The following is a 14,086-nucleotide window of genomic DNA, read 5'->3' on the forward strand; positions in this document are numbered from 1 at the left end:
GACTTCATCCTCAAGATCGAGAACCTCTTGGAGCTGGACAAAGCAACATGGATAAGCTATGGGGGTTAATTAAGACTCCGAAGAACCTCTCAGCAACAGGTGATGATAGGGCAGATGATGGCTGCTCCATCAGCCCAAAGGCGTAAACCACCCAGTTCATTTGTGCTCGGATAGGAGTAACTAGAGGAGCAAGAAGATGGCATATGTAAGACTATCCGTACAGGAGATTAGCATATGATCCATAAAGGTCGTTTTATAATATAGGTCAAAGTTAGGTCTTTCGTGGTTTACATTTACCCTTATTAACAAGATTTTCTCTTACGCGGAATCGAACCTGGACCAAGTCCCTCCTAGGGTGGAGGGAGCTGTGGGAGCTGCCACAGGGGCAAGAGCAGGCGCAGGGCTGGGGCGCCGCGATGGCGAATTCTCGCAGCGCTGCCCGGCGGCGGCGGGAGAGCGGCGCATTGGCGTGTATGATCTCCGCCGAGGTAGGCGCAGTGCTGGCCACAATGCGGCGCAACAGCCGCTGGGCCGGGAGGTATGAAGAGCAGCTGGATCACTCCCTGATCTATTCCCTCAAGCTCCTGAGGCGATCTATCTTCAGCTGGACGAAAAAGCCCTGGAATTCCATCAATCCCTGCCTCTACCTCGCGCCTTTCCTGGATGTGGTGAGATCGGACGAGACAGGCGCCCCAATCACTGGCACGGCTCTCAGCGCGGTCTACAAGATCCTCACCTCGGATGTGTTTGATCTCCGGACCAGCCATGTCGACGAGGCGATGCATGCGATCGTCGAGTCCGTGACGAGCTGCCGGTTTGAGGTCACGGATCCGGCGTCCGAGGAGGCTGTGCTCATGAAGATCTTGCAAGTTCTTCTGGCTTGCATTGGCGGTGATATGGGGGCAGTGCTCGGGCACAGGGATGTTTGCAACGTTGTCAACACGACCTTTCGGGTGGTTCATCAGGCCGGGAACAAGAGTGAGCTCCTCCAGCGCGTGGCCAGGCACACCATGCACGAGCTCGTGAGAGCCATCTTTGGGCATCTCTCCAGCATGGATCCTCTCGCCGGGAACAATGGTTTGCTTGTTCCATGGAGCAACGTCGAGAACAATGTCGGTGTTGTAAGTTCCTCGTTCTCCTCTTTTTTTTCTTTGCTTGGTTTGTTTCGTTTGTTTCTTCCTCTTGTCCGCTGTGAATTCTTCTTTCTCTTTTTGCTGAATTTCTAAGACCGTCCCTTTCTTCTTTGCTCATTTCCAATTGCCTTTCAGGCGAGGTCTCTCTTTTTTACGTTCCTTGCGTGACTAAACATTCTGTTTCTTCCTTTTGGACAGGAAGCTGATATTGACGCGCCCGACTTAAGCATTGTCGGTGTAGACTACCTTGGAAACGGGAATGCCGAGCTAGCTACAGGCCTGCTGGTGAAAGTTAGCGAGGAAGGGAAGCTGAGAAACGGAGAAGAGGAGCAGAGGACAATAGAGCCATACGGAGTTCCATGCATGGTGGAGATATTTCACTTCCTGTGTTCTCTCTTGAACATGGTCGGGCCGTATGGTCTCGGCGAAAGTCTTGGTGGCACCGACGAGGATGTTCCACAGTTTGCTCTCGCGCTTATCAACTCGGCCATCGAGTTTGGTGGTCCGTCGTTTGGAAAGCACCAGAGGCTAATAAGTTTGGTTCGAGACGAGCTCTTCCGGAACCTCATGCAAATGGGACTGTCGAGCAATCCCATCATCCTCTCGATGGTCTGCAGCATTGTGCTCAACCTCTACCACCACCTTCGCAGCTACATCAAGCTCCAGCTCGAGGCGTTTTTCAGCTTTATCATCATGCGGCTGGCACAGGGAAAGTTTGGGGCCTCGTACCAGCAGCAGGAGGTGGCTATGGAGACACTGGTTGATTTCTGCCGCCAGCCAAACTTCATGCCCGAGATGTATGCGAACTTCGACTGCGACATTACGTGCAGCAATACTTTCGAAGAGCTCGCAAACTTGCTCTCCAAGAGTGCTTTTCCCGTCAACTGTCCGCTGTCGGCAATGCACGTTTTGGCCTTGGAGGGACTTTTGGCCATCATACACAGCATGGCGGACAGGGTAGACTCGGTTCCAGGTTCTCCACTGGAGCCCCCGACGTTCCTCGAGATACAGGCGTACGTTCCATTCTGGAACATGCGTTGCGACGATTACAAAGAACCAAGCTCCTGGGTGGAATTCGTTCGGAAGCAGAAGTATATCAAGAGAAGGCTGATGATAGGAGCTGATCACTTCAACAGGGATCCGAAGAAGGGGCTGGAGTTTCTGCAAGGAATCCACTTGCTTCCCGAGAAACTGGACCCCCAGAGCGTAGCAAGCTTTTTCAGGTACACGACTGGGCTTGACAAAAACCTGCTGGGGGATTTCTTGGGTGACAGAGACGACTTTTGTCTTCAAGTTCTAGCGGAATTCACTCGGACGTTCGACTTTAGCAGCACCAGTCTAGATGCGGCACTTCGGACTTTCTTGGAGAGCTTCCGGCTACCTGGGGAAGCGCAGAAAATCGAGAGGGTCATGGATGCATTCTCTCAGAGGTACTGCGAGCAGTGCGTCAATGTTTTTGCGAACAAGGACGCTGCTTTCGTGCTCGCATACTCGGTGATAATGCTCAACACAGACCAGCACAAGCCCCAAGTAAAGAAGAAGATGAGCGAAGACGACTTTATCAGAAACCTCCGTGCTGCAAACGGTGGAGTGGATTTTCCTCGGGAGATGCTGAGCGAACTCTATCAGTCAGTGGCGAAGAACGAGATCCGAATTTCATATGATCTCGGGGCGGGCATTCCCGAAATGACACACAGCAGATGGCTCGACTTGATACGAAGGTCCAGGAAGACAAGTCCTTACATCGTCTGCGACTCCCGGCCTTTCCTAGATCACGACATGTTTGCGATCATGTCGGGTCCGACGATAGCCGCAATCTCAGTCGTCTTCGATCACGCGGAGGACGAGGAAGTTTTGCGAGGATGCCTGGATGGATTCCTCGCTGTCGCAAAGATATCCGCCAGCCACCACCTTGAGGACATCCTCGACGATCTCGTGGTTTCGCTGTGCAAGTTTACCACGCTCTTGAACCCGACTGCCTCGATGGAAGAACCAGTCCTGGCTTTCGGGGAGGATAGCAAGGCAAGGATGGCTGCAGTGACAGTGTTTACTATTGCCAACAAGTACGGCGACTTCATCCGTAATGGCTGGCGAAACATACTCGACTGCATACTCCGACTTCACAAGCTCGGGTTGCTTCCTTCTCGTGTCACGAGCGATGCAGCGGATGATACAGACGCGGCGAGTGAGTCTCAGGGGAAGATGATAGCCGGCGGACTTTCAGTGCCGCCTCTAGTCTCGGCTGGAGTTCGACGACGTTCTTCCGGACTGATGAGTAGATTCAGCCAGCTCCTGTCTCTGGAGGCCGACGAACCGAGGTCTCAACCGTCGGAGCAGCAGGTTGCAGCTCACCAGAGAATTCTCCAGACGATCGAGGCATGCCACATTGACAACATCTTCTCCGAGAGCAAGTTCCTGCAAGCCGAGTCGCTCTTGCACCTCGCGAAGGCGCTCATCTGGGCAGCAGGAAGGCCACAGAAAGGTACTAGCTCTCCCGAGGACGAGGACACCGCCGTATTCTGCCTCGAGCTTCTCATCGCGATCACCTTGAACAACCGGGACCGTATACTCCTCCTCTGGCAAGGTGTTTACGAACACATGGCTGGGATCGTCCAGACGACAGTCGTTCCATGCCTTCTCGTGGAAAAGGCGGTGTTTGGCCTGCTGAGGATCTGCCAAAGGCTGCTGCCTTACAAGGAGAACCTGGCGGAAGAACTCCTGCGGTCACTGCAGCTGATACTGAAGCTGGACGCGAGAGTAGCCGACGCTTTCTGCGAGCGCATCACGCAAGAGGTCATGCAGCTCGTGAGAGCAAACGCTGGACACATCAAGTCTCCCATGGGGTGGCGGACGATATCGTCGCTCCTGTCGATCACAGCTCGCCACCCAGATGCTTCGGAGTCCGGTTTCGAGGCACTGTACTTCATCATGCACGACGGTGCGCACTTAACTCCGGCAAACTACGTTCTTTGCCTCGATGCTGCTCGAGCTTTCGCTGAGACTCGCGTCGGCGGCGTCGAGAGATCCCTGAAGGCTCTGGACCTGCTGTCTGAATCAGTGAACTCGCTCATCAAGTGGTCTCAAGTGGCGACTGGGGAATCGGACGAGAACAAGGAAGACAGCGTGAGAGCCTCGCAGGAACTGGCGGAGATGTGGATCCGGCTGGCTCAGGGGCTGCGAAGAGTTTGCGGGGAGCAGCGGGAGGAAGTGAGGAACTGTGCCATCCTTTCGCTGCAGAGATGCCTGACAGCGGCGGAGAGCTTGCACTTGCCAGCCATGGTTTGGATCCAGTGCTTCGACCAGGTGATCTTCGTGATGCTGGACGACCTCCTGGACATCGCTCTTAGGAACTCTCCGAAGGAGTACAGGGGGATGGAAGGCACGCTCCACCACGCCATGAAGTTTTTGTCCAAGATCTTTCTCCAGTTTCTGGATCAGCTCGCGCTGCTACCAAACTTCCGGGCCTTGTGGCTGGCGGTGCTGAGCCGGATGGAGATGTACATGAAGGCCCGGCTGCGAGGCAAAGGCAGCGACAAGCTCCAGGAGCTCGTCCCGGAGCTGCTGAGAAACATACTGCTGATAATGCACGCTCGCGGTGTGCTGGTCCAAGGCAGTACGTTGGGAGGAGACAGCTTGTGGGAGCTCACTTGGCATCACGTCCAGACGATATCTCCGGCGCTCCAGCCAGATATCTTCCCGGATGAGAAAGCTTCTTCCACACCATCACCAGCACCAGTGACACCAGCGGTCTCGCAGGCAGTGGATGATCCAGCAGAGCAGCAACCAGCGGAGCAAGTCGAGTAAACAAAGAGGTACACTCGATGTTTTTTTTTTCTACTTTGAGGGAGATAGATCTTCTTTTGACTTTGTTGGTGAGTTTGCAGTGAAGCGGGGAGTTTGTAGAGAAAACGGCGCGAAGTGTTGTACGGAATTCGCTTGCGCGGCAAACTGGTCAGTGATATTTGCTCTTTGTTTTAGAGTCCTGGACTGATCTGTAAATCTTCCAGCTACGCACATCCAAACTTCATATAGAAAATCCAGCCTCGGCTTTAAACTTTTTCGTGTTTGACTGTTTGTATAGTATCAAACAAAGCAAACAATTCTACTTCTGAAAAAATGCAGCTTTGAGATCCAAAATATTGGCTAATCGCATTATTGCCATTAAAAATAAAATCTAAGAATACAACAAGGCTAAAAATTGTAATTTTGGATTTGCTCCATAGCTTAAAAAGACTCATTTAGTTGAAAATCTTAGGTGAGATGGCTTTTAAAATGTTTGCCATGTTTATGCTTGTGCTTCAAGTACTTCTACTCTTCAGTGCGTTGCAAGTGAGCTGCAGCCGGGTATTGCCGAATGAAGATACAGCAGGTAATAATTTAATTGTCACAGCTTATGGTTTTTAATGCTCCACCACCTTTTATTCCAGGTGCTCCATTCCATCTGCCTCCTTTCGTTCCAAGACCTCCATTCCAGCTGCCGCCTTTCAATCCAAGACCCTTGCCACCTTTCAATCCAAGACCACCATTCCACTTGCCACCTTTCAATCCAAGGCCCCTTCCACCTTTCTTCCGTCCGCCACCTTTCTCTCCACCTCAAAAGGATTAAAAGGATTAAATTTATCATCGAGTTCTATGTTGGGAGTTTGCTACAAGCTCTTTTAATTTGATCAAAGCTTTTTGCCTTGTTTCTATGTCGTAGGTAATTACTTAGAAAAAGTCTCGAGTTCGATTCTGGTGTAGCCAACTATATTTTAAAACTAGTGTGTTGGAAATTACACACGTCTAGCTAGGGTTAAAGACCAAGAATGGAGTGCTCTGAGAGCTATGGAATGCTGCCGTGTTCCACGCGAGTGGTCGGCAATGTCTACCTCTTGGCGACGTATGGATTCGTCATGCTCAAGGCGGCGCAGCTCTTGTCCGATGGGAGCGAGCTGCTGCTCACGGTGCTCAACCCGGGGATCATCGGCGGCCTGCTGCTCCCGATTCTTGGATCCCTACCGGATGCGCTCCTCATTCTCGGTGAGTTCTCGCGGATTCTCTGGATTAGATCTTCTGCTGTCCGGGAGCTCATTCGATTTGCGTCTTTGCAGTGTCGGGACTGGGAGGGAATCAAGAGACCGCGCAGTCGCAGGTTTCAGTTGGAATGGGATTGCTTGCCGGATCGACGATAATGCTGCTGACGCTCTTGTGGGGAAGCTGTCTCTTTGTTGGCCGCTGTGACTTATACCCCGTTAATGCCGATTTGGTCGCCAAGGACGGCACGCTCACAAGAGGTTTCAGCTTGACTGGTATGAATTTTTATCTGGGTTTGAAACGGCTGACCAAAAATGTGGTTTCGATTCGATTCTTCTTCTTGTTTTTTGTTCTTGTTTTCTTCCTAGGAACTGGAATCACAACTGATTCGCAGACCACTGTTTCGGCGTGGATAATGATCGCCACTGTTTTTCCTTACGTTCTGGCGCAGCTCCCGCATTTGCTACACCGGCCGTCGTATGGACATCCGTTTGCGGTGGTGAGCTGCGTGATCTCGTTCTGTGCCCTCTTCATCTACTGCGGCTACCAGGTTTGTTTGATCTTTTTGTCCCGAAGCCTGATACTCAGTGACATGGTTGACTCTCAGGTTGTGTCGCCATGGATTCAACAGAGGAGGATTTACTTCGCAAGGCATCGATACCGCCAGTCGCATGCTCTGCACAGAGTTCACGTCTACTCTACTCAGCAAGCTTGGGGAGGTCTGTTTCTCGAGGATGGGGTCACTCCAAACAAAGATGTTCTTCTCAAGTAAGGAAATTTTCCACAGTTTTTTACTGAAAAGCCCCGATGTGTTTGCAGAATTTTTGGATACTTCGATGAAAATGATGATGGTCATCTCTCGGAGAGGGAGCTGAGGGGTTTTATCGTAGGCCTGGGTATAACGCACGAGACGCATCTTCCCGAGGAGGAAGAGGTCCAAAGCTGGCTCAGAGAGTTCGACACCTCCAGGGATGATAAGGTGTCGCGGGAAGAGTTCGTTGCCGCCATCACCAAGTGGATGAGAAGCTTTCGTGCCAAGGATTCCCATAGAGACAATCCCGAGTACTGGCACTCACAGGCCAAGGACGCTCGCTCATCTCTGGATGCTTTGCTAGAGCAGCAGCCAGATGACGACCAAGACGATGACGAGCAGGATAAGCAGGCTCCAAAGCAGGTGATCTTGAAAGCATCGGCATTCATCCTCGCTGGGGCAGTCATCGCCGGAGTGTTCGCGGACCCTTTGGTCGACGCGATTGACAACTTCTCCAAAGCAAGCAAGATTCCATCCTTCTTCGTCGCTTTCGTAGCAACTCCACTGGCGACCAACTCGAGCGAAGCGGTGTCATCTCTTATGTTCGCTGCGAGGAAGAAGAAGCGGAACATCTCCATGACTTACTCGCAGGTATGCAAAACTTCGTAAGCTTTTTGTTTCCCGAGGCTCACGACTTTTATCATACGCACAGATATACGGTGCTGTTACACTCAACAACACGCTCTGCCTCGGAGTTTTCCTGGCCATTGTCTGTGCCAGACGACTTGTATGGGACTTCTCCTCGGAGGTAACTGTGATAGCAGTAGTCACCTTTCTGGTGGGACTGCTCGGGGGAAGGAGGACTACGTTTCGGCTGTACATGGCATTGGCTGTACTCTCGTTGTATCCGCTATCCATTGCTTTGGTAGCGGGTCTGGACTACGGGCTTGGATGGCACTGAGGCCAACTGATGGATTCTCCAGTCCGGGTACAGTGCTTTTGTTGTTTTCAACACGCTAATCAATCAATCGCGCTCTTTCTCGTGCCGAGCAACAACGAGGGTCATGTGAAAGGATAGGAATTTGTAAGTAAAGCAGGCAACAGGGACAGGGTTGACTTGTTGGATTCTGGAGACGACGTGTTGCACGACGACCGCGATCTTTTGCTGGAGAACAAGTGGCTTTCAGTGTACGTTTTATGTTTTTATTGAGAACTTCTCAGCTGCTGAAGTCCGTCAAGATATCTGGGTACGTCCGGTTTGATTTTTCCAGGGGCTGCGCCAAAAGTTGGGACAAGCAAGCAACTTTTGTTTGATGGGAGTTAACTGTGAGTGGACTTTCACATTGTAAAGTGACTCTTGCTTCATTGCCCAAAATGTCATTGCGCACTGATTTTTCTGTTTGTCACAACATATTAATATCAGTAATTGGTTTGGCTATCTTCATAGTTTCTTGCCTGCATAGTTTCTTGCGTATCGCCGATAGTAGTCATCAAAGGCATCTGATACATTTGCTTGTATCAAAACCAGTGAGATCAAGCAACTTTTATTTGATTGTGGTAGTGAACTCTTTTTGATAGAAAAAAAAACGAAAAAACACTGGCTTCATCCAGGTTCGAACTGGAGACCTTCAGTGTGTTAGACTGACGTGATGACCAACTACACCATGAAACCCTTACAAGGTTTGTCTGGAGTTACTAATTAACTACGCTGAACTCTTAATAAACTGAAGTTCTCGGGTTCGAATCTCTGTAGAACATTGAGAATCTTTAAAGCGACCTTATAATGGAAAATTTTCTCCTTCCCCTTTCATTCAATCATGAGGAAAGCGCACTGCCATCCCTTCTTGGAGTAGACGTCTTAGGGTTTTCTGGATCGTCGCTGTGGAGATCGGTCAGGGGATGTAGGCGATCGTCGTCGCGAGCGCGCAGCAGCTCAGATGTGCTGCGATTGCTCTAGATCTCCTGAAATTCTGGTTTGGATCAGGGTACGGTGAAAGCCTAGCAATGGGAGGCTGTGTGTCGCTGCAAAAGGAAAAGGATCATCCTCGCGGGAGGAAGCGCGATCGGAGGCAGGGATTTCGGACGCGATTCAAGGGCCTCCCTTTGGAGGAAGAAGCGATTGATGGGAATTTGAATGGAGATCATGGGCAGTCCGGGAGAAGGACTCTGGGATTCATACTCAACGAGAAAGAGCCTTCTCATCAACATCAAAAGTCGCTTGGTACGTTTTTCCTTTTTGTCGTCCATTCAATCGACCGACCATTTTAGGAAGCACCGAGGAGAATTGGTATGACGCGGAAGCAAGATTTACCTCGGATTCGGATGACGAATTCATGAGCGTGTGTGGGGGTAAGTCATAAAGGTCGATTTTTTTCCTTCGTTTGTGTGTCCCACTTTTCCAACTCGTGAGTCGTGACATTGTTTAGATTTTTCGTCCGCGGCGAATTCCTTGAATCCCCCTAGTGTGCCGACAACGCCTCGTCCAACACTCGCCAATTTAAAGGAGGAGATGTTGAGAGTCGACACAGTAGTGTCTCCGAAAACCGCCAATGGTTTCGCCGTAGCCGACGAGCATCTTCTCAGCAGTAAAATCCATCCGGAAGAGGACAAGAAGAGCTCTGTGTCCCTCGGAAGGAGGTTGATCGATGCCACTCCCAGGAATTCCAGCGTCAGTGTTGCTCCGGTCAGTGATGCTTCCACTGATTTCGAGATGGGAAAGCACGCAAGCCAGCACCAGCAGCAGGCAAAGGAATTCGACGGCTGCTTGCCATGCCTGCTAACAAGCGTCTCGTTCGAGAAGAAGAGTCCTCAGCGGCGACGATCGTTTCGACTGTTCTCGTTCAAGAGACGCTCGGATGTTAACGACAGTTTCGAGCTGCGTAAGTGTTTTGTATCTCCAACGTTTTCGTGTGACTTATGCTTGCGATCTGGTAAGTGCAGATGATATGTCCAAAGTTCTTCACAGGCCCATTGCAGCTACTCAAGTTCCTATGTCGGACGGCTCGGTCGAAGGCAGCTGGTCTAGAATATGTCCGTCGACCTTCAAACTAAGATCCCGTAACTACATGAAGTGTGTTGTTTCTCGTTTTGATGTTGGCATTGCTTGCTAACTAGTTTTTCCTCACAGGGATAAGAAAAAGCAAGCTGCGTCCAAGTTTTCAATCTTCGAGGCTGCTGGTGTGGATGTTTTCCTGTCGCCAAAGAAAATCGATCATGTCGCTCGGTTTGTGGATCTATCGCAGATTGTAGACGGAAATCCAGACGACAAGTCCCCCTCTTTGTTTATTTTCAACATTCAGGTTTGTATCTATCTTCCTTTTCTATGGGTTTGATGACGTTTACTTTAGGTGCCTATGTACTCTGCCTCAATGTTTCCAGCTGAAAACAATGGGGAAGGTTTGAACCTGGTTTTCTATTACAGAATGTCGGAAGAGTTCAAGAGGAACGGCCCTCCGTATCTAAAAGACATGCTATCTGTGAGTCTCTTGTTTTATAATCGCGTGTGAAGAATTCATTGTTTTGTTCCAGAAATTACTCGACGACGAACAGGAGAAGGTCAGAGGCCTTGTTGGAGAGACAACTGTTTCGTTCAGGGAGAGGCTAAAGATTGTGGCCAGAGTTTTGAATCCTGATGAGATACATCTCAGTGCTACGGAGAAGAGGCTGGTCGTGACTTCAAATGAGAAGCCCATTCTTTCTCGTCCACAGCACTCGTTTCACAAGGTCCGTTTTAGTTTTTTTAGCTAGATCGCATTGTTCTCATGGATGAATTCCATGATCCAGGGTCCCGGCTACCTCGAAGTGGATTTGGACGTTCATCGCTTTAACTTCATTGCACGAAAGGCAGTGGAATCTTTCCGAGAGAGGCTGAAGCTGTGTGTTTTAGACATTGGCCTTACAATCCAGGTGAGTGGTAGTAGTCATTCACAAGTTTTCTTCCTTCGTCGTGACTGTTCTTTGTTTTCTTCCTTCCAGGGAAACAAAGCGGAAGAGCTGCCAGAGCAAATGCTCTGTTGTGCTCGAATAAATAGATTAAACGTTGGTAGCTACAAGTATTTGAGCTGTGAAGACGACGCTGCTGGAACGCCTCGAAGCACACGGGGTTAATTAAGAGTTTGCGATGTAAATAATTTGCTCTGAATTAAAATTTCGTGAGGGGATTCGAACCGCGACGTTTCCAGTCACTCTTTATTTTTAGGGCTCTTAATGTCGGTACCATTCGAGCTCGTGGACGAAGAGGAAATGCAAGCGATCGAGGCCGCGCTGCGGCAGGCTAGCGCTTTCCATCGCAGCAGGATGCTGGCGGCAGCGGCACGAGCTCAATCGAGCCTGGTTCTGGTGGGTGCGAGCGAAATATTTTCGATTGTTTCGTGTTTTGAGCGTTTCGGGCATAGAATGTGTCATCGGAGGTGAGAGACATTGAGGATTCGGCGCCATTGCCAGCGGCATTGCGATTTCCATTGAAGAAGAGCCTGTGTGTGACCGACATGACGGCATTGGTGAGCAAAGCAATGCTAGTTTTTAAGATTTGTTGCTGAGTTGATTGACAGGAATGGTGTGAGAAACAAGTGGAGTTTTCTTTCTTGCGTGGGAAGCCTCCGAAAACTTCCGCAATGCAAGCCGGGAGCGCCCGGCACGTAGAGCTCGAATCAGAGGTAGCATTTTTTTCTTCGGCTTTCCTTCGTTTACTTCCTTTCGTTTCCAAAGCAGGTTGTTAAGAGAGTGGATGTTGATATACGAACGAGAGAAGATTTCTGGGCTGTTCGATTCATCAATTATTTGGTTGGCACTAGGCAGCTTCTAGCCGAAGGCCTCACGAGAGAACTTCCCATGTAAGCTAGAACAAAAGACTAGAACATGAGCTTGCTTCTTACAATCTTTGTTTTTGCAGAGTAGCATTTGTGGAAGGCAACTGGTGGACTGGTATCATTGACGAGTTGATGCTACCCGAAGGTAGTGCCGGACCTCGCCTAATTGATACGAAAACACGCTTACGTCAGTCTCTTCCATCCGACGCTCAAAAACGAAATGGAAGGTGCTCGTCTGTGTGTCTTTGCACGCTGATAGTATTCTTTGTGGCTTTACAGGTTGCAGCTAATGTGCTACAAACTTCTGTGGGACACATTGTGCGAGCAAGCTATCCCTTTGGATGAGTTTTTCTCAAACTTTGAGCTCGATCCTCTACAGGAGCTGTCCCTTAGCATAAGGTCGCATATTGTTGACATAAAGCTCAGCTCTAAAGTAAGTGCATGCTATGTGACTCGTTTTCTGATAAATAGCTGGTTTTGAAAAGGTGGATTGTTTGAAGGAATTACTCGGCGTTCTTCAAGAAAGTTGTACTGTCCTTCCTCTTGCTGACCAGCTATTGAAGCTAAGGTATGACTCGTTTGGAAATTCACCTCTATAGAAAAAACCTTTTGGTCTGCCAGATACGAGTGGCAAGTTGATCGCTCTTTAATTGGCGAGGAGGAGTTTATGTTTGACCCCGACTGGTTGAAACAGAGAATCCAGTTCCATCTGCAGTTTTGGAATGGTAGGAGGGAGTCACATCTTGTGTCGCAGAGCGACGAGTGGAAGTGCAGATTTTGTGCATTTGCTGACCGATGCAAAAGTGAAAATCAACGCTGATTCATGCTGCGTGGCTTGCATGACTCTCACGGCAAGCTCAAGGTCCGTGTATGTTTGGAACTGCTCCTTCTAAGTGTGCTTCACCATATAGGTGGAGGAACTTCGATCTCGTTTGAATTCATGTAGACGTTCTACCGTTTAGACAATTTTGGAGTCAAAGGCGAGGTAAACTTTTGATGCATTTTTGCGTCTACGGTCTTAACGAAGCATTCAGTCCGTGACGAGCTTACCAACGACTAGAGCAGATCAATCGTTCAGCCATGAGCGCTGTGCTTGTGCTCGCACTAGCACTTGCAGCTCGTATGTTTTCTCAGGCACTGGGAGGTATGTGTGTGGATTTCTGGCTTGTAAAACTGTTTTAACACGTGCTATGTTATGCAGGCTGTGCTCTCGCTTTCAGCTCCTTTGTAAATTTGAGAGTCAGTAGCCGTGATCCGGAGAAGTTTTGCACGAACACGGCTGGATACCTGTATAGAGTTCTAGCTCTCCGTGCAAACACCACTGTGGGCCAGCCATTGTTCGTGGATCTGGAAGACTGCTGGAAAACTATTTCTGGCTTGGATCCGGGGCACAAGTGTCGAAATGTTTTGGAGCTGTTCTCGCCGAACCACACCCACCCGTGTAAGTTTGATACCATGCAAGATCTACAGTGGAGCTTTGAACTCGCCAGGCTCAAATTCGAGGAGCTCTTGCAAAGCTGTAGAAGTTCCTTGGACAACTGTTCGGGGGCTCTAAGCTACGATGTCTTGCAACTGGAAATCAGTGTGAAGGATTTGCAACAGAGATGCGGAGATGCAGTTCGAGTTGCATTGCTCAGCACCGACGTCTTTGATGATTTCTGGGCACAGCGTGTTTTGACAGCCATGGCTTACTTCAAAATGACTAAATCCATGTTCGTGTCTCCATATGCATATAGCTAAGTTTCAAAGGTAAAATTCATGCTCTTTTCTATTTCCTAACATCCTCCTGTCCCCATGCAGAGCGTGCGTATACAATTTCGTTGATATGTTTATCATTTCTGGTGTTACTCGGAATGACGGCCACAGTTTTGAAATGCATTTTCTTGAAAGTGAAGGATCCTTTGGGACGAGTTCACCACTCAGCGGTACATGGAATGTTGCTGTTAAGAATTCTTGGAACTTAAGATGCGATGCTTGGTGTTGTGTTCTACAGGAACTTGAGGATAGTAAAGCTGTGGAAAGCATCTGAGTATAGCAGCATTTTGTTCTCAAGCCACACACAGATTGTCTTATACTTCGAGAGAGAATTTTTTATGAATAGCAATTGCGTCCTCTTGTGTAGGTGACGTTCCTCCTATTCCATTGTAAATGCCTAAAACGTCATATTGTTTTTGAGGACAATGGTTTTTAAACTCTCTCAGTCTTTAATAATTTTATTCTTTTTGACACACTGATCTTCAATCCCTTTGAAAAACTATTTTCCATTTAAATCCCATTTCATAATTTAAATACTTTCCCATGGATTTTGTTCATAGCCACCTCAAGAATTTAATATGTAAACAAAATAGAAATTTAAAAGAAAGAGTTTTTAATGGCCTTTT

The 14,086-nt window shown here is 49.1% G+C and overlaps 4 protein-coding genes and 1 non-coding gene across 6 annotated transcripts; 4 read left to right on the forward strand and 1 right to left on the reverse strand.

The window, feature by feature from the left end:
- Positions 1 to 343: 343 nt before the first annotated feature.
- LOC9653513 (ARF guanine-nucleotide exchange factor GNOM) lies at positions 344 to 5,347 on the forward strand. The gene is made up of 4 exons (XM_024659513.1): positions 344 to 1,121; positions 1,332 to 4,945; positions 5,018 to 5,084; positions 5,141 to 5,347. Exons 1-2 carry the CDS (start codon positions 417 to 419, stop codon positions 4,935 to 4,937), a joined length of 4,311 nt encoding a protein of 1,436 aa, XP_024515281.1. The 5' UTR covers positions 344 to 416; the 3' UTR covers positions 4,938 to 4,945; positions 5,018 to 5,084; positions 5,141 to 5,347.
- Positions 5,348 to 5,931: 584 nt separating this feature from the next.
- LOC9653589 (sodium/calcium exchanger NCL1) lies at positions 5,932 to 8,139 on the forward strand. The gene is made up of 6 exons (XM_024659651.1): positions 5,932 to 6,152; positions 6,224 to 6,421; positions 6,515 to 6,696; positions 6,754 to 6,914; positions 6,966 to 7,548; positions 7,610 to 8,139. The coding sequence occupies exons 1-6, from the start codon at positions 5,939 to 5,941 to the stop codon at positions 7,856 to 7,858; spliced, it is 1,587 nt and encodes a 528-aa protein (XP_024515419.1). The 5' UTR covers positions 5,932 to 5,938; the 3' UTR covers positions 7,859 to 8,139.
- Positions 8,140 to 8,495: 356 nt separating this feature from the next.
- On the reverse strand, positions 8,496 to 8,569 carry TRNAV-AAC. The gene has a single exon. It is a non-coding gene; the product is annotated as a tRNA-Val (tRNA).
- Positions 8,570 to 8,692: 123 nt separating this feature from the next.
- Positions 8,693 to 11,065, forward strand: LOC9653590. The gene is made up of 9 exons (XM_002985599.2): positions 8,693 to 9,118; positions 9,166 to 9,246; positions 9,324 to 9,776; positions 9,838 to 9,967; positions 10,025 to 10,196; positions 10,245 to 10,373; positions 10,426 to 10,620; positions 10,681 to 10,803; positions 10,873 to 11,065. Exons 1-9 carry the CDS (start codon positions 8,902 to 8,904, stop codon positions 11,002 to 11,004), a joined length of 1,632 nt encoding a protein of 543 aa, XP_002985645.2. The 5' UTR covers positions 8,693 to 8,901; the 3' UTR covers positions 11,005 to 11,065.
- An 8-nt stretch (positions 11,066 to 11,073) lies between these two features.
- On the forward strand, positions 11,074 to 13,826 carry LOC9653591 (exonuclease V, chloroplastic). 2 transcript variants are annotated; one of them, XM_024659606.1, is made up of 13 exons: positions 11,074 to 11,235; positions 11,292 to 11,396; positions 11,448 to 11,552; positions 11,608 to 11,729; positions 11,789 to 11,932; positions 11,985 to 12,138; positions 12,191 to 12,273; positions 12,327 to 12,567; positions 12,617 to 12,690; positions 12,740 to 12,849; positions 12,907 to 13,454; positions 13,506 to 13,630; positions 13,699 to 13,826. In XM_024659606.1, exons 1-8 carry the CDS (start codon positions 11,104 to 11,106, stop codon positions 12,523 to 12,525), a joined length of 1,044 nt encoding a protein of 347 aa, XP_024515374.1. In that variant the 5' UTR covers positions 11,074 to 11,103; the 3' UTR covers positions 12,526 to 12,567; positions 12,617 to 12,690; positions 12,740 to 12,849; positions 12,907 to 13,454; positions 13,506 to 13,630; positions 13,699 to 13,826. The 2 variants fall into 2 exon arrangements, with proteins under 2 accessions (XP_024515374.1, XP_024515373.1); XM_024659605.1 differs by having other exon boundaries at positions 12,907 to 13,630.
- Positions 13,827 to 14,086: the final 260 nt, after the last annotated feature.

Source organism: Selaginella moellendorffii, unplaced genomic scaffold, assembly GCF_000143415.4.
Source record: "Selaginella moellendorffii unplaced genomic scaffold, v1.0 SELMOscaffold_69, whole genome shotgun sequence".
NCBI lineage: Eukaryota > Viridiplantae > Streptophyta > Lycopodiopsida > Selaginellales > Selaginellaceae > Selaginella > Selaginella moellendorffii.

Bases quoted from the DNA above. Each gene is read 5' to 3' on its own strand.
- LOC9653589 (XM_024659651.1), top strand. From the start codon at position 5,939: ATGGAGTGCTCTGAGAGCTATGGAATGCTGCCGTGTTCCACGCGAGTG. The intron at 6,422-6,514 runs GTATGAATTTTT...TTTTCTTCCTAG, and splicing joins AAGAGGTTTCAGCTTGACTG to GAACTGGAATCACAACTGAT. The intron at 6,915-6,965 runs GTAAGGAAATTT...ATGTGTTTGCAG, and splicing joins AACAAAGATGTTCTTCTCAA to AATTTTTGGATACTTCGATG.
- LOC9653513 (XM_024659513.1), top strand. From the start codon at position 417: ATGGCGAATTCTCGCAGCGCTGCCCGGCGGCGGCGGGAGAGCGGCGCA. The intron at 1,122-1,331 runs GTAAGTTCCTCG...CCTTTTGGACAG, and splicing joins TCGAGAACAATGTCGGTGTT to GAAGCTGATATTGACGCGCC.
- LOC9653590 (XM_002985599.2), top strand. From the start codon at position 8,902: ATGGGAGGCTGTGTGTCGCTGCAAAAGGAAAAGGATCATCCTCGCGGG. The intron at 9,777-9,837 runs GTAAGTGTTTTG...TGGTAAGTGCAG, and splicing joins TAACGACAGTTTCGAGCTGC to ATGATATGTCCAAAGTTCTT. The intron at 9,968-10,024 runs GTGTGTTGTTTC...TTTTCCTCACAG, and splicing joins AGATCCCGTAACTACATGAA to GGATAAGAAAAAGCAAGCTG.
- LOC9653591 (XM_024659605.1), top strand. From the start codon at position 11,104: ATGTCGGTACCATTCGAGCTCGTGGACGAAGAGGAAATGCAAGCGATC. The intron at 11,933-11,984 runs GTGCTCGTCTGT...GTGGCTTTACAG, and splicing joins GCTCAAAAACGAAATGGAAG to GTTGCAGCTAATGTGCTACA. The intron at 12,274-12,326 runs GTATGACTCGTT...TTGGTCTGCCAG, and splicing joins GACCAGCTATTGAAGCTAAG to ATACGAGTGGCAAGTTGATC.